Source organism: Pseudophryne corroboree, chromosome 5, assembly GCF_028390025.1.
Source record: "Pseudophryne corroboree isolate aPseCor3 chromosome 5, aPseCor3.hap2, whole genome shotgun sequence".
NCBI classification, from domain to species: Eukaryota; Metazoa; Chordata; class Amphibia; order Anura; family Myobatrachidae; genus Pseudophryne; species Pseudophryne corroboree.
Genome location: NC_086448.1, coordinates 684,417,637 through 684,441,078, shown reverse-complemented (window position 1 = coordinate 684,441,078; position 23,442 = coordinate 684,417,637). Strand labels below are relative to the sequence as shown.

General features: G+C 46.6%; 1 protein-coding gene across 2 annotated transcripts in view; it reads right to left on the bottom strand.

Moving 5' to 3' along the window:
- The window catches only part of CLVS1 (clavesin 1), a 192,701-nt gene that overhangs the window by 91,455 nt on the left and 77,804 nt on the right, over nt 1-23,442 (bottom strand). For both annotated transcript variants that reach the window (XM_063923777.1, XM_063923778.1), the window contains exon 4: nt 4,637-4,747. In XM_063923777.1, the coding sequence (XP_063779847.1) occupies nt 4,637-4,747 (111 nt within the window). The remainder of the gene's footprint in view (nt 1-4,636; nt 4,748-23,442) is intronic.

Sequence of the window (23,442 nt, the reverse complement as noted above, 5' to 3'; positions counted from 1 at the left end):
TGGGGGCATATCTGGCACTGTGGGGATATATGTATCTGCACTGGGGGCATATCTGGCAATGTGGAAGGATGTGTATCTGCATTGGGGGCATATCTGGCACTGTGGAGGCATGTGTATCTGCACTGGGGGTATATCTGGCACTGTGGGGATATATGTATCTGCACTGGGGGCATATCTGGCACTGTGGGGATATATGTATCTGCACTGGGGGCATAGCTAGCATTGTGGGAGGATGTGTATCTGCACTGGTGGCATATCTGGCACTGTGGAGGCATGTGTATCTGCACTCGGGGCATATCTGGCACTGTGGAGGCATGTGTATCTGCACTGGGGGTATATCTGGCACTGTGGGGATATATGTATCTGCACTGGGGGCATATCTGGCACTGTGGGGATATATGTATCTGCACTGGGGGCATATCTAGCATTGTGGGAGGATGTGTATCTGCACTGGCGGCATATTTGGCACTGTGGGGGCATGTGTATCTGCACTGGGGGCATATCTGGCACTGTGGGGATATATGTATCTGCACTGGGGGCATATCTGGCAATGTGGAAGGATGTGTATCTGCACTGGGGGCATATCTGGCACTGTGGAGGCATGTGTATCTGCACTGGGGGCATATCTGGCACTGTGGGGATATATGTATCTGCACTGGGGGCATATCTGGCACTGTGGGGATATATGTATCTGCACTGGGGGCATATCTGGTACTGTGGGGATATATGTATCTGCACTGGGGGCATATCTGGCACTGTGGGATATATGTATCTGCACATGGGGCATATCTGGCACTGTGGGGACATATGTATCTGCACTGGGGGTATATCTGGCACTGTGGGGACATATGTATCTGCACTGGGGGTATATCTGGCGCTGTGGGGACATATGTATCTGGCACTGGGGACATCAGTCATCCACTATCTCAATGTCACCCTGCCTCAGTCACCCATTATCTCCCTGTCACCCCTGCCTCAGTCACCCACCATCTCCCAGTTACCCACCATCTCCCTGTCACCCCTGCCTCAGTCACCCATCATCTCCCTGTCACCCCTGCCTCAGTTACCCACCATCTCCCTGTCACCCCTGCCTCACCAGTAACCTATTATCTCCCTGTCACCCACTATCACCCTGTACCACGGGGAGTACAATTGTGTAGCCACACCCCTTTCTTGTAAGACCACACCCCTTTTATCCCATCAAGGGGCGCCAAAATAGATTTTTGCTTACTAAAAAAAATAAGCTTGGGCCTGCCCTGGGTTGTTGCTCCAATAGGAGGGCTAGTGAGTGTTTTTAGTGGTGCTTTCTGGTTTGGGCTGGTTTTAGTCAGCCTCTTTTCCTTTTGCTTTCCCACCCTCCCACCCCTTTTATCTTTTTGGGGGGTTTTGTTTTATGGCTGTCATGGATTAGTTTTGTTAGCTATTTGTCTGGTGGAAAAGAGAGGCACATTGGCTGTGTTTGAGTTAATAGTTGCAGTTTTAGTCAGTTCTTCTGGTGCTGTTTGGGTGCCCTCAACTTCGTTGACTGTTATATCTGCTGGACCACCCTTCAGGGGGCAGCGGCATCACCCCCCAGGGTGGGTAGTCACGGTAGAAGGTCTGAGTGGATACCTGTGATTGGCTGGTAGTTAGATTGATTTTGGTTATTGGGTGAGTTTGATTAACTTGGGATTTGCCTTTGGATTTCAGACGTTCTTTTTCTGCCCACCATACTCTTATTCTTTAGCTCTTTTACATTAATCTTCACTTGATTACAGGTCTTTTAGTTATTAAGACTAATTAATAACTAGCTAACAATATTCTGCCCAATATATTTCTCTGTGTCGTTATTTTAATAGTATAAGTCGTCTCAATTGTTTTCTTGGCATGCAGTGGGGTACGGCTGTTAGGAGGTTTGATAGAAACAGATAACTCTTAGTGCTACAGATAATATGAGAAGATTAAATTCTGTTCTTTCACTATAAGACAGCAGTAAGATGTATCATTAATAACAATGACTTGCAAAACCAACATAGGAGCTTGCACAATCAATTAGACAGAAAACAAGATTATATATCAGCAGGGCCAGCTCTACATCAGGCAGCTGCCTGGGGCGCCGGGATTTTGGGGAGGGTGCCACTGAGTCTGTCTATCACAACATTAAGGATGCCTCTGAAAGAAACATCCTTGTTGTACCTAATGCAAGTGGTGTCTATGAAACGTATAAGTCCCACTTTCATCTGAAGAACTGGGAAGTGGGTTTGGTGGTGGTTGGCGCAGTAGGCTGAAGTTTTGCCTAGAGTGCCAAGAAACCTTGCACCGGCCCTGTATATCAGGATATTACAAGGTCTCCACCATCCTGAATGAATACATATGATAAAATGTGGTGGGTTGTCTATAATAAAAATTGGATATCATCTTTTTTTCAAATGGGGGGAGGATAAACTTAAAAAAATGTGGAAAGAGCTCACATTCAAAATAAGCTGTTTAAAATTCACATTAAGGGGCTGAGTTAGATGTATTGCAAATGTTCACGTAAGTTGGTGACTTTTTGCAACTGCGCATAAATCTGAATCCTCAAAAAGTCACATGGTGCAAGTTTCCCACAGTGATAATGCAAAGCATTGCAGGACCAATTGGGCTTTCCCAGGTGGTGACTGAGATGTGGCTATGCAGATGCACAAAGGTATACCATCTTATGGAGTGGTTTCGGACTCAGATGCATAATCGCATACATTGAAGGCCATACTCTGACAGATTTTACACCAAGAATGGGGCTGGTGCAAATCCCATTTAGTGCTTCCTATGGTTGCGACTGCATCTGGTCAAATTAATTACAATTATTTCTCTCTCTTACATTATTGGCGGGATGTAATGCCACCCGAGACTGGAGGCTGTGCGGGATGCCAGCTGAACTCTTGACTTTTTTTAAAGGGGCAATCACTTACAAGGGAAAACCATGCCTTGTAAGTGATTGCCCCTTTAAAAAAAGTCAGAGTTTGGCTGGCATCCCGCACAGCCTCCAGTCTCGGGCGGCATTACATCCCGCCACATCTGTCTTTTTATAATCAACTTATCTGTTATATTACCATTGGCTAAAAAATATGCTAAGAACCTCACTTTTACTCCATGTTAAATTACAGAGTTTATTGTAATTGTTCTGATTAACAGTGTTCTTAATGTTTAGAGTGTACAACTGCATTTTCTCTTTTCTCTTTTGTGACAATACAAGTCCCAACATGGTAGCATCCCATCTGGCGCTCATTCATACTGAACCCCCTGTTCAGTGGTGTCAGAATGGGGGGGCAAGGGGGCAGCATGCCCCTCCCCCAAACATGAAACAGGCGCAGGCGCTGGGGAGGGGGAGCGCTTACCTCTGGATCCCCGCTGAGCCTCCTACTTTGAAAGTCTGCCGCCACTGGAGCCCAGCGTGCTGCCTCCTGTCCTGCCTCAGCCGGTTCTTCACCACTGATGCATTACTGGGAGAAGGCGGGGATGTCCCAGCAGGCCCAGCATGGCCACACCTCCTCCCAGTAATGCATCAGTGGAGAGTGAAGAGCCGGACAGGACAGGACATGTGGCAGCAGGCTGCGGCGCCGGCAGCAGCCTTTTTAAATTAGGAGTCTCCACGGGGATCTGGAGGTAAGCGCTCCCCGTGTTGGGGGTAGGGTTTTTTTTAATTAATGGGGAGCGGCAAAATTTATATTCTACAATGCCCCCCCCCCATTCACAAACCATTCCTGCGCCCCTGCCCCTGTTTACATGAGTTCATTTTTTGAAGGTATCAGTGTACCTTTTTTGCAAAGGCAGCAGGTACTAGGGGAGAAGCAATAAGGTGGCAGGCTGGCAGATGGGGATGTCCTAAGTTCCTCTAGCCTTCCATGCCACAAGTAACAAAGCGAGGCAGAGTGGCATCAGGGTAGTGACTATGCTGACCCCTCAGACTTGGGTGGCTGTGCCAATCATACACCCCTCATTATGGCACTGACAATATGCAGGATATGACTGCGCAACATACAAGTGTTGCAGCTAAAATAAACAGCATAGCTATTATTTACAGGCATGTGCTAAATGGCATGCTTATGTATCTGGTTGTCTGTGTATCACCACATACACATGCCAGAGATGTGGCAGTTATCGCCTTGTTTAAAGAATGTAATACAGAAAAATATTATCTCTTGTTCCAATGAAATGTGAAGAATGCGTGTCTCTGAGTGTTAGCATGCTCAGTAGAAAATACGTAAGCTAAATAGCTGAAGCTGCAGTTAGATAATGACATTATAAAATACAGTAACATTAGTTGTCAACAGATTGTGTGCGGCATCTGAACCTCTATGCAATTGTATGTAACTTCATCTTTCTATTAATGCCACTATTTTTATATATTTCCGTTTATCATCACCAGAGATGAGATTCCGATCAGTTAGTTCCTGTTGTTTATAAACATCAAATATACCCACAGCCTGGAGCGGCACTCTGCAAATAATCCATTGTCACAGCTTTATTGATCAGAGACAGACAATCTGCAAACCACAGCTGTGACCACCACATGCCATGTGATTCCATTTCAGAGGTCACCAGGAAAAAACGAGTTACAGGTCTTTAGGGATTTGAGACAGATCAGGAAACCGGCTTTACATATGTTGACATGTCTTACCCTTTTCCGTGTCTTGTCTTTAAGGAATGGTTTAATTATAGTGTACAGAGCATGGATGTACCAGGGCTGATTAACAAAATGGATGCCTCCAAACCGAGCTGGAAAACTGTCCTAAAAGCAAGAGAAAAACAGGAACTCATTACCGGATATAATAGGATGCCCAGCTGGTTAGAAAGGCAATTCATTACACAAGCGACGTTACACAGGGGGTAATTCCAAGTTGATTGCAGCAGGATTTTTGATAGCAATTGGGCAAAACCATGTGCACTGCAGGGGAGGCAGATATAACATGTGTAGAGAGAGTAAGATTTGGGTGGGTTATTTTGTTTCTGTGCAGGGTAAATACTGGCTGCTTTATTTTTACACTGCAAATCAGATTGCAGATTGAACACACCCCACCCAAATCTAACTCTCTCTGCATATGTTATATCTGCCTCCCCTGCAGTGCACATGGTTTTGCCCAATTGCTAACAAAAATCCTGCTGCGATCAACTTGGAATTACCCCCACAGTTTTATTACACTACAACCATTACACAGAAAATAGAGATTAGATAACCAGTAAATGTCTTGTGAGACATGGCAATGCACATTTTTTAAGGCAAATATAAATTATTTAATCTATGTAGTTCTAAAAATGGCGGTGGATTAATGTCAACATCAGGGCAGTCTTAACAGCAGTGTAGGTCCCTGGGCACAGCCTCCAGCGGTAGGGGTGGGGGTGCTGTCAGCAGCGGCATTGATGTCCCACTGGCGGTAGGGGGTGTTTTATCTTCCGCTCAGCATGTATGACCAGGAGCAGTAAATTCTGCTAATTACTCCTTTACTGCACCAATGGTGGGAGATGGGGCGGGAGGGAGAACACTATACTGTAGAAGGGGCCATTGGGCTGAATGAAGGGGCCCCGGTACATGACTTCCAGGGTGGTAGGGGGTATTTAATACGTAGGGGAGGGGTGGATAGTGGAGTGGGATTAGTATTCATAATTTTCCAGTGGGAGGGCAGCTTGCTTGACTGCAGATATCTCAAGTTCCTGGAAATAGATTTCTTAGCTTTGAATGGGATAAAAAAAACTAGAGAGTCCCACCTTTCAGGAGGGACTGGGGACCTGGGGATCAGAGTTCAGGAGCCAGCGCAATCCACCAATGAAAATAAAAAACTGCTACCAGGAGTGTGGAGCGTCTGGTTCTGGGCATAGTAGAGGCAAGCTGCCAGCGTCCACCAAAGGGGAGAGTCCCAGCTTTTGAAGTATACCCTCAGAAAGACTCTAAGTTAGACAGAACCCGAGATATCTGTCTGGAAATAGCAATTAACAGGATTGGATGGGGACCACTGTTTTGATATCAAATATCGGTGGTTCCCCAGGGCCGATTTTCAAAATTATGGTACCCCTGGAAAGAGGGGACCCTCAGCCATCAGCCTAGGGCACTTATACTCCTGGGGCCCTTGGGCAAGAGCCCATTGAGCCCATACGAAAAAACAGCCCTGGTCAACATGTCTTTACACTATATTGAAATAGCAGAATAAAACAATTGTGGCCACATTAAATACTATTAGAATCAGTGGGAGGGGGGGGGGGGGGACATATCGTAAATACTCTATATACAAGTGCTGTACTATAAAAGCACTAAACAAATATTGATTCCCCAAGAATTAATTTAACATCACATTAATTTGTTCCCAAAGTCTCAGAAACACTAGAAATTTGCAGTAAGTGTTGTATTTCTCCAAATATAGGGGGTCATTCCGAGTTGATCGCTAGCTGCCGTTGTTCGCAGCACAGCGATCAGGCTAAAAAACGGCAATTCTGCGCATGCGTATGGGGCGCACTGCGCACGCGCATCGTACTTTCACAAAAGCTGATGTAGTTTTACACAAGCTCGAGCGACGCTTTTCAGTCGCACTGCTGATCGGTGAGTGATTGACAGGAAGTGGGTATTTCTGGGTGGTAACTGGCTGTTTTCGAGGAGTGTGTGAAAAAATGCAGGCGTGCCAGATAAAAACGCAGGAGTGGCTGGAGAAACAGGGGAGTGGCTGGCCGAACGCAGGGCGTGTTTGTGACGTCAAAACAGGAACTAAACAGACTGAAGTGATCGCAAGGTAGGAGTAGGTCTGCAGCTACTCTGAAACTGCACAATTTTTTTTTGTAGCAGCGCTGCGATCCTTTCGGTCGCATTTCTGCTAAGCTAAGATACACTCCCAGAGGGAGGCGGCTTAGCGTTTGCACTGCTGCTAAAAGCAGCTAGCTAGCGATCAACTCGGAATGAGGGCCTTAGGGGGTCATTCCGAGTTGATCGCTAGCTGCCGTTGTTCGCAGCGCAGCTATCAGGCTAAAAATCAGCATTTCTGCGCATGCGTACGGGCCGCAGTGCGCACGCGCGACGTACTTTCTCAAAAAACTATGCAGTTTTACACAAGGTCGAGCGACTCTTTTCCGTCGCTCTGTTGATCGGTGAGTGATTGACAGGAAGTGGGTGTTTCTGGGTGGTAACTGACCGTTTTCCGGGAGTGTGCTAAAAAACGCAGGCGTGTCAGGTAAAAACGCAGGCGTGCCTGGGGAAACGGGGGAGTGGCTGGCCGAACGCAGGGCGTGTTTGTGACGTCAAAGCAGGAACTAAACAGACTGAAGTGATCTCAAGGAAGGAGTAAGTCTGCAGCTACTCTGAAACTGCTTGAAAATTTTTTAGCACTGTTCTGCTAACCTTTCATTCGTACTTCTGCTAAGCTTAGATACACTCCCAGAGGACGGCGGCTTAGCGTTTGCACTGCTGCTAAAAGCAGCAAGCGAGCGATCAACTCGGAATGAGGGCCATAGGGCCTAATTCTGAGTTGATCTCAGCAGGAAATTTTTTAGCAGTTGGGCAAAGCCATGTGCACTACAGGGGGGGGGGGGGGGGGGCAGATATAACATGTGCAGAGAGAGTTAGGTTTGGGTGGGGTGTATTCAAACTGAAATCTAAATTGCAGTGTAAAAATAAAGCAGCCAATATTTACCCTGCACAGAAACAAAATAACCCACCCAAATCTAACTCTCTCTGCAAATGTTATATTATGCTCCCCCTGCAGTGCACATGGTTTTGCCCAATTGCTAACAAACTTGCTTCTGCGATCAACTCAGAATTACCCCCATAGTGACCGGGATGGACAGAGCCCGCCCTAATCCATATGATGCCCTAGGCAAGATTTTGGCTGGTGCCCCCCTAGCACCGCTGCTAGTTCCGCCTCTAACCCTGCACCCCTTTCCCATCATCATCACCCCTCAGTCATTGCAGTCCTCATTTTGCTGCTCCTACCCCCTATATTTCAAATAGAAACAGTGCGCACATTTGGCGCGCAGCCCAAAAAGAGGCATATTCTTGCTGGGAAGGGGCATGGCCACACAATAGTACCCCCAATTCAAATTACGCCACACAGTGGTGCAACTTTATTCACATTATATCATGCAATAGTGTTCCTTATTCACGTTACATCACACAGTAGTACAAATAAACTTATATACATTACTAATCACAGTAGTGCTCCTTCTTCACATTACATCACACTGAATTGCTCCTTATTCACATTACACCACACCATATTGCACTTTGGCCCTCATTCCCAGTTGATCGCTAGCTGACGTTCGCTGCGTAGTGATCTTTTAAAAAGATGGCAAACCGGGATTGGCCGCAATAGTTGACAACAATTAGATACAAAGGTACAGCATCTGATGGAGCTATTCAATTGTTGCCCCAACCTATTGCGATGGTGAGCAGAAATATGCGAAAAGTCAGAATCTCACCCATTTGCGTCAGTGCACTCAATAGTTTAGATGGGTAGCCACTTCACATTTGGGTGCAACATGCATGAAAACCAATGGGCACCCAGTTACTCGCACCTGGCGGCACAGTCAATTGAATATCAAAGTGATGGGAAATTGGGCATAAAAACAATTGAATCGCCCCCATAGAGCAATAAATGCTAGAAGCTTAATTTCCATACTTCTTTTAGCTATGCCCATGGAGACATCCAATAAGTGTAAAATTCAAAGAAAGGGATATCGGGGTATATCAAAAGGTAATGGAGAAAGAGGATAACCTTACTGAGTCATGACAACTGGATCTCCTCTTAGTCCATTTATAATAAATGAAGCGGTATGATTAGTGTATACATACTTTATAAATGAAAAAAAAAATGCGTGAAACTGAATACAACCCTTATTCTTTTTCCGTTAACTCTCCCCTTGTCCGTTGGATGCCTTGGCATGTTTATGTCACGGAAGGCGAGGGCGCAAAACTGATTGCGCATACTTCCTGCTCGGACACATGTCCACCTAGTCCACATGATGATAGGGATACTTCCCAGCCTTAATTCTAGAATTGACTCATTCTTTTTAGTCTTATTTTCACTGATGCTTTTATTTTCGATTGTATCAGGTTTTGCATATCCATTGATGTATGTATGTATGTATGTATGTATGTATGTATGTATGATCAGTATTGAATATAATGTGGCTTCTTTAAATTTACTGTCTCTTGAAGTTGTATGATGACATCCCCCCCTTCCTCTTTTTTTCCTTCTGTACCCCTGTTAAGCAAAACTAAAAATTCTTAATAAAAATTATTGATGTAAAAAAAAAAAAGGCAAATCTGCACATGCGTATGGGCGCACGCACGGCGTACGGGTACAAAGAGCTTAATTTTTTTACACAGGTTATAGTGACAATTCCATTCGCACAGCCGATCGCAAGGAGATTGACAGGAAGTGGGAGTTTATGGGTGTCAACTGACCGTTTTCTGGGAGTGTTTGGAAAAACGCAGGCATGTCCAGGTGTTTGCAGGGCGGGTATCTGACGTCAAGTCCGGGACCTTCGTCGCAGCAATCATCACACAGAATAAGTAACTACAGGGCTGGTCTTGTTCTGCACAAAATGTGTTTGTAGCCGCTCGGCTGCACAGCTGGTTGCACTCTTGCAAAGCGAAAATACACTCCGCCGTGGGTGGCGACTATGCGTTTGCACGGCTGCTAAAAGTAGCTAGCGAGCGATCAACTTGGAATGAGGGCCTTTATTCACATTAGACTACACAGTAGTCCCTTTTCTATACATTACGCCACACAGTAGAGCACCTTATACACATACCACACAGTAATGCCCTTTACACATATGACACAAATTATTAATGTTCTTTTAAACATAATACACTTTACACATTATGCCAACCTTTACTAATGCCCTTATACACATAATGACACACATAATGCCCTTTACACATATGTTGCACATTATTAATGCATTTATACATGACACACATAATGCCCCTTACACATATGCCGAACACTGTTGCACAACAAACCTACCCACACACAGCGCTCACACGGGTGCTAACGCTGGGACCTCTGCCTCTGCTTGGATACAGATGTGTCCTCATACATCTTGCCTCAATATGCCATGCAGCTTCCATCCAGCTCTGCTAACGTTGAGCGGCTTTTTTTTTTGCAGAAAATGCATGTTCTTTTCATTGCTATGTGACTAGGACGCACAAGCAGCTTATGCTGATTAAAATGATAATTAGGATGTCTATATTCTGTGTGCGACTATGGCTGTATCTGCATAAGAAATGCTACGATACAGTGATTTCCAGGAATACACTGTAACGTGGCATTTCGTATGCAGATACAGCCACAGGCACACACAGAATATAGGCATACCGCATCTCATTTTAATCAGCAGAATCTGCTTTTGCCCCTAGGTCAGGCATGTCCAAACTGCAGCCCTCCAGCTGTTGTGAAACTACATATCCCAGCATGCCCTGACACAGTTTTGCTGTCAGAGAATGCTAAAGCTGTGTCAGTGCATGCTGCTGGGATGTGTTGTTTCCCAACAGCTGGAGGGCCATAGTTTGGACATGCCTGCCCTAGGCATTCCGAATGCCCTAGGCATTTGCCTAGTTTGCCTATACTTAGGGCTGACTCTGGGGATGGATCAACACCAAAAATGTGGTCAAAACTCAGAAAATACAGTTTTTAGAGGTCTGACTGCATTCCCCATATGCATCAAGCTCCAGTAAGTGAAACTTTCCAGAGCTTGTACCTGATAAGCAATGCCATCTATAGATGGGGTGCATAACAGAATCATTCCCTGAGAGGTATCCAATAGGATCCCTCCAAATGTCTTCCATAGCTCGCACCAGCAGCCACTCATGTGCAGACGGACTCTTGGGAGAAGCTGTCTTATTGGGAAAAGCTCTCTTATTGGGAGATCTGTGCTTTCCTTAAATTTACATGCACATGGCATAATAATAAATGCTGCTATGCATGCGATCAGTGGCGGGATGTATCGCATTCAAAATGAGATGTGTGATGCATTCCGCCCAGAGTATATCTTTCATTTCCACTCTTCAAAGCTTCCAGTATTCACTCCCATACACTGTCTCTCTGGTTGCTTTATATACACTGAAGTGCCAAAAGTCATGGGATAGCAGTATGTAAAGGTAATGGTAGGTTGCGCCACTATACCATGACGTCTTGGAAATGCACAGTATGAATACCGGATAGCAGCTCACGGCAAGGCGACTGCAAGTATCGGAGTTCGAACGGGGCTTGAGAGTGGGTGCCCGATGGATTGCACATTCCATTTCTAAAGTTGTGTGGACATTCAACATTCCTCAATCTACAGTGTCACGTGTGTATGGGAATACCTCATGGAAGGCATTACCACCCCCCGTGGACAGCGCAGTAGCCGACTATGGGTGCTTCATGATCGTGACCAACGATGTCGACCAGAATTGTGTATGGAAACAGACAAGTGACACTGGCTCAAATCACATCCACATTTAATGCAGGAGGTACCGGACGTATATCCAGCAGGTCAGTGCAGCGTTCTTTAGCTTCCATGGATATGGGAGCAGAAGACCTCTTCAGAGTGCCCCTGTTAACATTGCAAAACCAGACATAGCGCCTCACCTGGGCTCATGACATTGCTAATTGGACCCTGGAGGACTGGCAACATGTGGTGTGGTCCAATGAGTCACAGCTTCAGCTGTTCGGGGTTGATGGTAGGTTTTGGGTGTGGCGTATGGGTTGGTGTACTGGTCCGTCTGAACATGGCATTGACTGGTAACTGCTACGTTGCAGACCTTGGTGACCATTTGCAGCCCTTCATGGACTTCATGTACCCCCAAAATCATGGAATATCCCAGCAGGAGAATGTGTCACGTTATCGTCCCAAGTGGTCCAGAACTGGTTCGAGGAGCATTCTGGAGAGTTCTGACCAACGGTGTGGTCTCCACGTTCGCCCAACATAAATCCAATCAAGCATTTATGGGACATGGTGGAGAGGTCCATTTGCACCCAGGATCCTGCACCTACAAATATCAGACAGCTGAAGGAAGCTAGCCAGACTGCATGGGTCAACATCTCTCCAGAGGTCTTCCATCAGCTTGTGGAATTGATGCCAATGCCGAGCTGCTGCACTTCTCCAGGCTAGAGGGAGTCCTACACAATACTAGGCACCTATGCCATGACTTTTGGCACTACAGTATAAGATCTCTCACATATTTTCAGCCACGTTACCAGCTGTTTTCACATGTAAATTTAAATACTGCTCTAGTAGTACTATAGTAAGTCCAGCCCAAGCATAATATCCAGTTTTAAAGTGCAAAACAGGTATACAGCAGGTGGATATCATAAAATGAAATTAGCTTTATACTGAAAAGCTCAAAATTGAACAGCTAAATGCCAGGGGACTTTGATGCTTCATTAAATGTGTCAATGTTGTATATTTCAATATTATTTTTTACTTTTATATAAATACAACTGTACAACTGATAGCAGCAACAGATTTAGTTAAATGCATAGACAAGACCTGTCTTCCTACACTTTGAATAACATTTTACTGTACTGTATGTTCGGCAAAAAAGTAATGTTGATTTTACATGTTACTGTACCTTAAAATGAGAAGCATGCATGCAACTGACCACAGTTTGCCATATTGCTACACAATTTCATTTGATTTGCATACAATAACAATATAATTAATATGCTTTGCATATAATTGAATACTAATTTCACTTACATACAAAGACATGCTAATTCCATGTTCTATGCATACAATGACACACTAAGGGGGTCATTCTGACCCGATCGCACGCTGCAGTTTATCGCATCGGTGCGATCGGGTCAGAACTGCGCATGCACCGGTGGTGCCACAGTACGCTGGTGCATGCCAAAACGGCCGTAGGCCGTCGGGCCGCTACGATCGCCTCTGCCTGATTGACAGGCAGAGGCGGTCGCTGGGCGGGGGGGGGTTGGAATAACAGCATTTGTCTGCCGTTTCGTGGGCGCGGTCCGGCCAACACAGGCGCGGCCGGACTGAACGGGGGGCGGGCCGCAGTGGCTGCAAGACGTCACGGGGAGCGATGAGTAGCTCCCGGCCAGCACGCTAAAGCTGCGCTGGTCGGGAGCTACTCTTGAAATGCACAGGCATCGCCGCTGTGCGATGCCTTTGTACTTCTGCGGGGAGGACCAGCACTGACATGCGAGGCGGGATAGCCCTGTGCTGGGCGTCTCCCCGCATGTCACTGTGAATGATCGTAGCTGTGCTAAATTTAACACAGCTACGATCATCTCGGAATGACCCCCTAAGTTCCATATTCTTTGAATACACTTGTGTCCTTCAAAAACTGCCCATGATGTCACAAAACAATTTGCAATGTGGACCCACAGTGAACGAGACAGCAGGGAGTTAGACTGGCATATTAGGCTTAGCCATTTGAAATTTTAGCTTTGGGCAGCAAAAGCGCTTCAAATTTAACTGGCTCAGACAAGTCTCCATAGTCTAAATATATGTAGCTGATGGTATTTGTACTTAGTCTTCTGAGACTACAATATAGCTGGAGCATTAGATTTATTGGGGGATATTCAATTGTTTGAAAAGTCAGTTGGGTGTCTATCTAATAGACAGGAAAAAACAAACACCCAACTGACTTTTCAAACATTTGAATTCCCCCCATTATGTCTAGACCTCTGGATGTTGAAAACTCAGTTTAAGGACCATAAACACTGGGCGATTTTGAGCTGAAACAGCTCACTTTTGGTGTTTTGAGCTGCTTTCAGCTTAAAACTGCCTAGTGTGTATGTCCCGGCTATGAGCGGTGAGCGCTGATGCGCGACCCTGCTTCATCGCTGGCAGCCGCCATTCATCTGCTGGTATTACCAGCAGATAAACGGCGGGGTGGACGGCTTTCCATAGCGTCCGTCTATGGAAAGCTGTTCACCCCCGCTGACATCGCTGGGCAGGAGGGAAAATTGCTCAGTGTGTATGCACCTTTACTGTAGTTGGGAATATTATCATATCTTTGAAAAAGTCAATTAAGAAGGATGAAACACATCAGATGTAGGAAAAAGGTTCCATTACGTGATGTCTTTCAGCTATCTCAGAATGTGTCGCTGACACTGGGGATAATTCAGAGTTGATCGCAGCAGCAAATTTGTTAGCAGTTGGGCAAAACCATGTGCACTGCAGGTGGGGCAGATGTAACATGTGCAGAGAGTGTTAGATTTGGGTGGGTTATTTTGTTTCTGTGCAGAGTAAATACTGGCTGCTTTATTTTTACACACTGCAATTTAGATTTCAGTTTGAACACACCCCACCCAAATCTAACTCTCTCTGCACGTTACATCTGCCCCCCCCCCCCCGCAGTGCACATGGTTTTGCCCAACTGCTAACAAATTTGGTGCTGCGATCAACCCTGAATTAGGCCCACTACACATACACATTTGATGTTGACAGAATTCCCACGAAGCTGCATACCACTAATGTAAGCTGTACACTTACACGTTGGAAGGTAGCTGTTAATTTCAAAAGTACTTGCTACCGCTAACAGTGGGTTCTATACTAACCCTTGGAGAAAAATAAAGTGGGTGGAGATAAAATGTCAGCCAATCAGCTCCTAACTGCCATGTTACAGGAAAAGCACAATTAGGAGCTGGTTGGCTGGTACTTCTCAAATCTCTCTCCACTTTATCTCTCTCCAAGGCTTAGTACATAGAGGTCTATGTACTAAGCCTTGTAGAGAGATGAAATGGATGGAGATAAAGTACCAGCCAATCAGCTCCTAACTGTGATTTTTCATACACATCCTGTAACATGGCAGTTAGGAGCTGGTTGGCTGGTACTTTATCTCTGTCATCTTTATCTCTCTCCAACGGGCATATTTATCAAAATCATTTCTACTTAAATAATGTGATAAAGGGTATTTTCACACCCGTTTCATATTATTTTTATTTCGTAAAAAACTTCTCCAAGCCCTGTAATTAGCATTTTTTTTAGTAAGCAGATTGTATTTCCCATACTTGTAATGGGAAATGCGATTTGCTTGAAATGTACTAAGGCATACCTCCTAACATTTTCCTAAGACTTCCCCACTTTCCCTCCCGCAGGCTACAGTGTCCTGCGGTGGGGGAGCTCACACCACTGCTCTGCATAGCAGCGAGTAAGCGGTGGGTGAACAGATACAGTGTACGGGGAGCCTGGGGGAAGCCCAGCATCTCAGAGAGTTGCTGGGCATTGTTTTGTTCATATATTTGTAAATCCAGTCATCAGGACACAGAGACATGTGAGTTCACTGCTGTGCTGTTTATTCCCTCCAACTCCAGGCACACTGCACAATAGACCACCCACTTCCCAACATCCCCCTGGTCCCAGGGACCATCACTAAAGATTCAGGCTTACACCTATTAGTAAAGGAGTGTCTACAAATATTAATACACTAACATCACAGGCATGCCCCCACATGGGGGTGCCATGAAGCTACACCCCATTTGTGGTAGTGCACACACAGGGTCCTACTCTGCTGTCCACCAACTAAGGGGACTTAAAAAATAGCTGGGGTGGAGCCCTGCGATAACACTGCCACCTGGACATGTCATTAAGCAGGGTGCCCCCCATTCCAAAATGAGTTGGTGTATGAGGACCCCTGAGGTTTGATTCCACTATTACTGCACATCCTATTGGCTTAGAAAAATGTTGTTGTTTTTTTCCATCTGGAGGAGCCATCCACCCCAGACTGTTTTTCCCTGGAGCAGAGTCAGTGGCGTATAACTACTGCCCCCGCAGCCCTCGCGGTGGCTTGGGGGCGAGGGGCTACGGGGGCGCCACTGATTTAGCGCAGATTGACATGCGGACGAGCGTCCGCATGTCAATCTGCTCCTGCTAACCCTCCCTGCTGTGTTGGAGGGACACTGAGGGCACAGCGCGCGCCTCTCCTGTGTCCCTCCTGCATCATCTCCGGCGGCCGCGGGTCTAATAAACGAAGTGCCGTTCGTGAGCTCTGATTGGCTCACGAACCGGCACTTCGTTTATTAGACCCGCGGCCGCCGGAGATGATGCAGGAGGGACACAGGAGAGGCGCGCGCTGTGCCCTCCGTGTCCCTCCAACACAAACCAGTGGGGGAGCGGCGGCGGCGGAGGGGGGAGGGGGCATATATGGCACTGGGGGGGAATATCTGGCACTGGGGGCATATGTGGCACTGGGGGGGTGGGGGAATCTGGCACTGGGAGCATATCTGGCACTGGGGGGAGGGAATATCTGGCACTGGGGGCATATGTGGCACTGGGGGGGGAGATCTGGCACTGGGAGCATATCTGGCACTGGGGGGGGGGGATATCTGGCACTGGGGGCATATGTGGCACTGGGGGTGGGGTAATCTGGCACTGGGAGCATATCTGGCACTGGGGGGGGGGATATCTGGCACTGGGGGCATATGTGGCACTGGGGGGGTGGGGGAATCTGGCACTGGGAGCATATCTGGCACTGGGGGGGGGAATATCTGGCACTGGGGGCATATGTGGTACTGGGGGGAATATCTGGCACTGGGGGCATATGTGGCACTGGGGGGGGGGGGGAAATCTGGCACTGGGAGCATATCTGGCACTGGGGGGGAATATCTGGCACTGGGGGGGGGAAATATCTGGCACTGGGGGCATATGTGGCACTGAGGGGGAATGGGGGTATCTGGCACTGGGAGCATATCTGGCACTGGGGGGGGGGATATCTGGCACTGGGGGGGAATATCTGGCACTGGGGGCATATGTGGCACTGGGGGGGGGATCTGGCACTGGGAGCATATCTGGCACTGGGGGGGAATATCTGGCACTGGGGGGGGGGTATCTGGCACTGGGGGCATATGTGGCACTGAGGGGGAATATCTGGCACTGGAGGCATATGTGGCACTGGGGGGGGGGTATATGTGTACCTGGCACATAGGGGGGGGAGGCTATATTGTGCACTGGGGTCATGTGAGTACCTGGCACCGTGGGGTAATATCTGGCACTGGGGACATATGTGGCACTGGGAGCACAGCCCTAGCAACAAGCACTACCCCCTAGCAACGAGCATGACACCCAGTGCATGATACCCCTGGCAACGAGCATGACACCCTGAGCATGAAAACCCCTGGCACCGTGCATGGAACCAAGAGCATGAAACCCCTGGCAACAAGCATGACACCCAGTGCATGAAACCCCTGGCACCGAGCATGACACCCAGTGCATGAAACCCCTGGCAACGAGCAGGTAATTTAAAAGTAATTAGAAGCCTTACTGTACGACTTAATGTGTAATGGGCATTACGGTGTGTGGCATAATGTATCACGGACATTGCGGTGTGTGTCATAATGTGTCACAGGCATTACGGTGTGTGGCATACTATATCACGGGCATTGTGGTATGTGGTATAATGTCTCAGGGTCATTGCAGTGTGGCATAATGTATAACGGGCATTGCGGTGTGTGGCATAGGGTATAACTGGCATTGCGGTATGTGTCAGGCATTACGGTGTGTTGTATACTATATCACGGGCATTGTGGTATGTGGTATAATGTATCAGGGGCATTGCAGTGTGTAGCATAATGTATAATGGGCATTGCGATTCCTGTCATAATGTGTCGGGGGCATTACGGTGTGTTGTATACTATATCACGGGTATTGTGGTATGTGGTATAATGTATCAGGGGCATTGCAGTGTGTAGCATAATGTATAACGGGCATTGCGATTCCTGTCATAATGTGTTGGGGGCATTACGGTGTGTGGCATAATGTGTCGGGGGCATTATGGTGTGTGCATATTGTGTCATGTGCATTATTGTGTGTGGCATAATGTCTAAGGGCCATTGCAGTATGTGGCATAATGTATACTGGGCATTACTATAAGGAGGAAAAATTACAAATAATGTAAGGGGCATGAATCAGGATTATTTTTCTTTCCCGTGGTGGCTAACGTCTGGGCATGCAGGTTGGAAAACTGGGGTATAACGTAGTCTTTTCCTGCAATGCCACGGCCCTTTATGTGAAGCCACGCCCATCCCAACAAAGCCACACACCCTATTTTGCAACGCGCACGCGCCTTCGGCGCGCACACATTTATCCCTTTAATAGTGCCAATTATGGGGGATGGGGGGGGGGGCGCCGAAGAATTTTTTGGCTTGGGGGAGAAAAATTTCTAGTTACATCACTGAGCAGAGTGATGAGAAGAGTGTTTCTTTTATTTTTGAGCCTTAAGCTGTAAAGTGGAACAAACCATACTGGTGATTTTTTTTTTTTTTATTGTACTATGAATTTTAAAGTATTTATATGGAGAGAGAGAGAGAGAGAGAGAGAGAGAGAGAGAGAGAGAGAGATTGCAGTGTGTAAGAAATACAGACTCCAGAACCCTGCCTTGTAATTTGACGACTGGAAAGTCCAAGTCGGTACAAGGGGACTACTGTCTGGCTGGTGGTGATAATGTGGATAAAGAAACCTTTTAGTACATATAGGGAAATGTGGTCTAGGTGTGTGTCATAGTTAACAGTGCATGTACCATCTGGAAAAGGAGAATAGCTGTTATAAAAGAAGCCTTTATGTGAACGCATCTCATTTAGTTGGGGTGAGTCCAGAGGTTCATTTTGCGGTAGTAAAGAATTGATGTACACTACTGGATAACCCTGCTATTCTCTATTTATATTGAAGTATACAGTACACTGTAATCAAGATATTCCGGTGGAGGTCTAGCAGCGCTTGTGGAATTGGTGCACTCTTGAGTGGGAATGGAGCTGCAGTTATTCTATCTGTTTCAATTTATATAGGTATTACTCTACTGTCCAGCACCAACAGGGAGGTCTTATAAACACTTCACAATGTTAAAATATTTGTAAGGACATATATAAGGATGTGTAGCAACTAACTGTACTTAGGCGTGTCTCTTGACATTAGCCTGCTGTCTGGAAAACTCAATGTGGTTTGTTTGTTTGTCACTCGTATTGTATTCTCTCCTATTTACCAAGTCACACCACCTGCAGACAGTCCTTGTTCTTACCATCAGCTCCATATACTAAGGGGAGAAAAGGGGGGGGAAATGATAGAGACAGAGAAAATCCCAGTACATATAGCTTCTCAGTATGGGGTATAAGTTATAGAGCCACTAAAAAACAGTAAATGGCTACTGCAGATGTTACTAATAATAGACCCACCGAGGATAGTGAATATTAAGTCCCCCTCTTGGCCGTGTCAGGTAGCAGAGCAGAGAATCTGGAGTAGGAATGGCCATCAACTATCGATGATTTAAAATCATTGATGGTCTACACCTGATGGTAAATCATTTTACCATTTATGGGGGAAAACCAGATAGTTTCCTCCCATCGCTACAAAACCACCCAATATTTTCCTGGGGCGGGGCTTCATGGGTGTCGGTAGGGGGGTGGAGTATAGTTCCACTATCCGACACCCATGAAGCCCAGCCCCAGGCCTCCAGCCCAGTGAATAGATAATCAGGGATGACCATCGGTGGATCTATTGTATTGAAGCAATTTATCATTGATTTGGTGCTAGACAAATGCTCCCATAAGCAGCTGTCTCAGTATGCAGCTAATGAGTTTCGTTCTTACAGTGTGCGGTTTGGAGGAAGCAGAGGGCTCCAAAGAGATCCCTCTTCGTAATCCAGTCCCTCTTCCTATAGGATGCAGCGGTAGGGATGGATTTAGGGGTGAGGATGCTGCTAGGCACAACAGTAACAACCGCCCCCCACCTGTCTCATTTTATTATTATTATTGATTGGTTATAAGCCCTCATTTGATGATAACCAGTTTTCTAGAATTAAAAAATCCACTAATTATGAAAAAAAAATATTTTCCATTTTCTATACATATTTACTAAGTAGGACAACTTACAGGGGCAGAAAGTGCATGTCCTACCCGTTTACACTCCATTCAAGATGGCATCTGGTATAGTGGATATATTTTGCAGTTACTGGTACTTCTTGGTCTGACAGTATCAAGACAAGCATCCATGCCCCCAAACAAGTGCCGCCCCTAGGCACGTGCCTCTCATGCCTAATGGGAAATTCGCCACTGCCTCTGTGACATCACAATGCATTCAGCTGGAGGCCATCAGACAGTACCACTGTGACATCACCATGCATTAAGATACAGATAGCTAGACAGTACATCTGTGATATCACAATACATTCAGCTGTGGGAAGCCAGACAGTACCTCTGTGACATCACAATGCATTCAGCTACAGGCAGCTAGACAGTACCTCTGTGACATCACAATAAATTCAGCTGCAGGCAGCTAGACAGTACCTCTGTGACATCACAATGCATTCAGCTGCAGGCAGCTAGACAGTACACATGGAGCCGCGCTCATCTGTGGTGGCTCTATTGCAAATGAGCACTCCTGGCGTGACTATGCGATCTGTCTGCCTAGTCACGCCGGGAGTACACAGAGACGCTCCCATTCATAGCGTCTCTGTCTGGGCACGCGGACGGAGATGCTCTTCATTCAAGTGAATGGGGCGTGTCTCCGCCACGGGTGTGTGCGCCCAGGCAGATGGGGATGCTCTCAGTGCTAGACACGCCCGGGCAGGCATGCCTAGTCACAGACAGAGCCACAACTAGCGTGGCTCCAACTGTACCTCTGTGACATCACAATACAGTACATTCAGCTGCAGGCAGCTAGAGAGTACCATTGTGACAACACAATGCATTCAGCTGCAGGCAGCTATACAGTACCTCTGTGACATCACAATGATTTCAGCTGCAGGCAGCTAGACAGTACCTCTGTGATATCACAATGCATTCAGCTGTGGGAAGCCATACAGTACCTCTGTGACATCACAATGCATCAAGATACAGAAAAGTAGAGAGTACCTCTGTGACATCACAATGCATTCAGCTGCAGGCAGCTAGACAGTACCTCTGTGATATCACAATGCATTCAGCTGTGCGAAGCCATACAGTACCTCTGTGACATCACAATGCATCAAGATACAGAAAAGTAGAGAGTACCTCTGTGACATCACAATGCATTCAGCTGCAGGCAGCTAGACAGTACCTCTGTGATATCAATGCATTCAGCTGTGGGAAGCCATACAGTACCTCTGTGACATCACAATGCATCAAGATACAGAAAAGTAGAGAGTACCTCTGTGACATCACAATGCATTCAGCTGCAGGCAGCTAGACAATACCTCTGTGACATCACAATGCATTCAGCTGGAGACCACTAGACAGTACCACTATGACATCACCATGCATTAAGATATAGATAGGTAGACAGTACCTATGTGATATCACAATGCATTCAGCTGTGGGAAGACAGACAGTCCCTCTGTGACATCACAATGTATTCAGCTGCAGGCAGCTAGACAGTAGCTCTGTGACATCACAAAACATTCAGCTGCAGGCAGCTAGACAGTACATATGTGACATCACAATGCATTCAGCTGCAGGCAGCTAGACAGTACCTCTCTGACATCACAATACATTCAGCTGCAGGCAGCTAGAGAGGGGTGGTCTTCAGTATGCCGGCGGTCGGGCTCCCGGCGACCAGCATACCGGCGCCGGGAGCCCGACAGCCGGCATACCGACACTTATTCTCCCTCGTGGGGGTCCACGACCCCCCTGGAGGGAGAATAATATAGTGTGGCGCGCGTAGCGCGCCACCGTGCCCGTAGCGTGGCGAGCGCAGCGAGCCCGCAAGGGGCTCATTTGCGCTTGCCACACTGTCGGTAAGCCGGCGGTCGGGCTCCCGGCGCCGGTATGCTGGTCGCCGGGAGCCCGGCCGCCGGCATGTCGTAGTGAACCCCTAGAGAGTGCCCTTGTGACATCACAATACATTCAGCTATGGGAAGCCAGACAGTACCCCTGTGATATCACAATGTATTCAGCTGCAGGCAGCTAGACAGTTCCTCTTTGACATCACAATGCATTAAGATACAGATAGCTAGACAGTACCTCTGTGATATCACAATGCATTCAGCTATGGGAAGCCAGACAGTACCCCTGTGATAGCACAATGTATTCAGCTACAGGCAGCTATACAGTACCTCTGTGACATCACAATGCCTCAAGATACAGAAAAGTAGAGAGTACCTCTGTGACATCACAATGCATTCAGCTGCAGGCAGCTAGACAGTACCCATATCACAATGCATTCAGCTGGAGACCGCTAGACAGTACCACTGTGACATCACAATGCATTAAGATACAGATAGCTAGACAGTACCTCTGTGATATCACAATGCATTCAGCTATGGGAAGCCAGACAGTACCCCTGTGACATCACAATGTATTCAGCTGCAGGCAGCTATACAGTACCTCTGTGACATCACAATGCCTCAAGATACAGAAAAGTAGAGAGTACCTCTGTGACATCACAATGCATTCAGCTGCAGGCAGTTAGACAGTACCTTTGTGACATCACAATGCATTCAGCTGGAGACCGCAGACAGTACCACTGTGACATCACCATGTATTTAGATACAGATAGCTAAACAGTACCTATGTGATATCACAATGAATTCAGATGCAGGAGGCTAGAGAGTACCCTTGTGACATCAGAATGCATTCAGCTGCTGGTAGCTAGACAGTACCTCTGTGACATCACAATGCATTCAGCTACAGCAGCTATACACTACCTGCAGTATTTGACACACAATGCTTTCAGCTACAGGCAGCTGGACAGAATTTCTGTGACATCACAATGCATTCAACTGAAGGCAGCTAGACAGTAACTCTGTGACATCACAATGTGTTCAGCTGCAAGCAGCTAGACAGTAGCTCTGTGACATCACAATGCATTCAGCTGCAGCTAGCTAGACAGTATCTCTGTGACATCACCATGAATTGAGATACAGATAGCTAGACAGTACCTCTGTGAAATCACAATGCATTCCAGACCCACCCACATAACCTTCAATACCTAACTGTCTAACTACATCCTCTCAGTACAGAACACATAACCTCACATATTTTGTCTTTCTTTGCTCTCACACCCTCCTGACCCTTGGTTAGCATTGCTGGGTGATCATATCATACAACCCATTAAGAACCTAGCAATCTTGTGCACCATTATGCAATAGGTAGCATCTATCCTTGTGTATCAATGCATATTTCCTTATAGATTGTAAGCTTGTGAGCAGGGCCCTCCTACCTGTATGTCTGTCTGTTTTTGCCCAGTTTGTTATATTACTGTTGTTCTAATTGTAAAGCACAATGGAATATGCTGCGCAACATAAGAAACTGTTAAAAAATAATCATCATTCAGCTGCAGGCAGATAGACAATAGTTCTGTGACATCACAATGCATTCAGCTGCAGGCAGCTAGACAGTAGCTCTATGACATCACAATACATTAAGATACAGGAAGCTAGAAATTACTTCTCTGACATCACAATGCATTCAGCTGCAGGCAGCTGGACAGTGCTTTTGTGACATCACAATGCATTAAGATACAGACAGGTAGACAGTTTCTGTGTTACATCACAATGGATTTAGCTGCAGGCAGCTATACAGTACC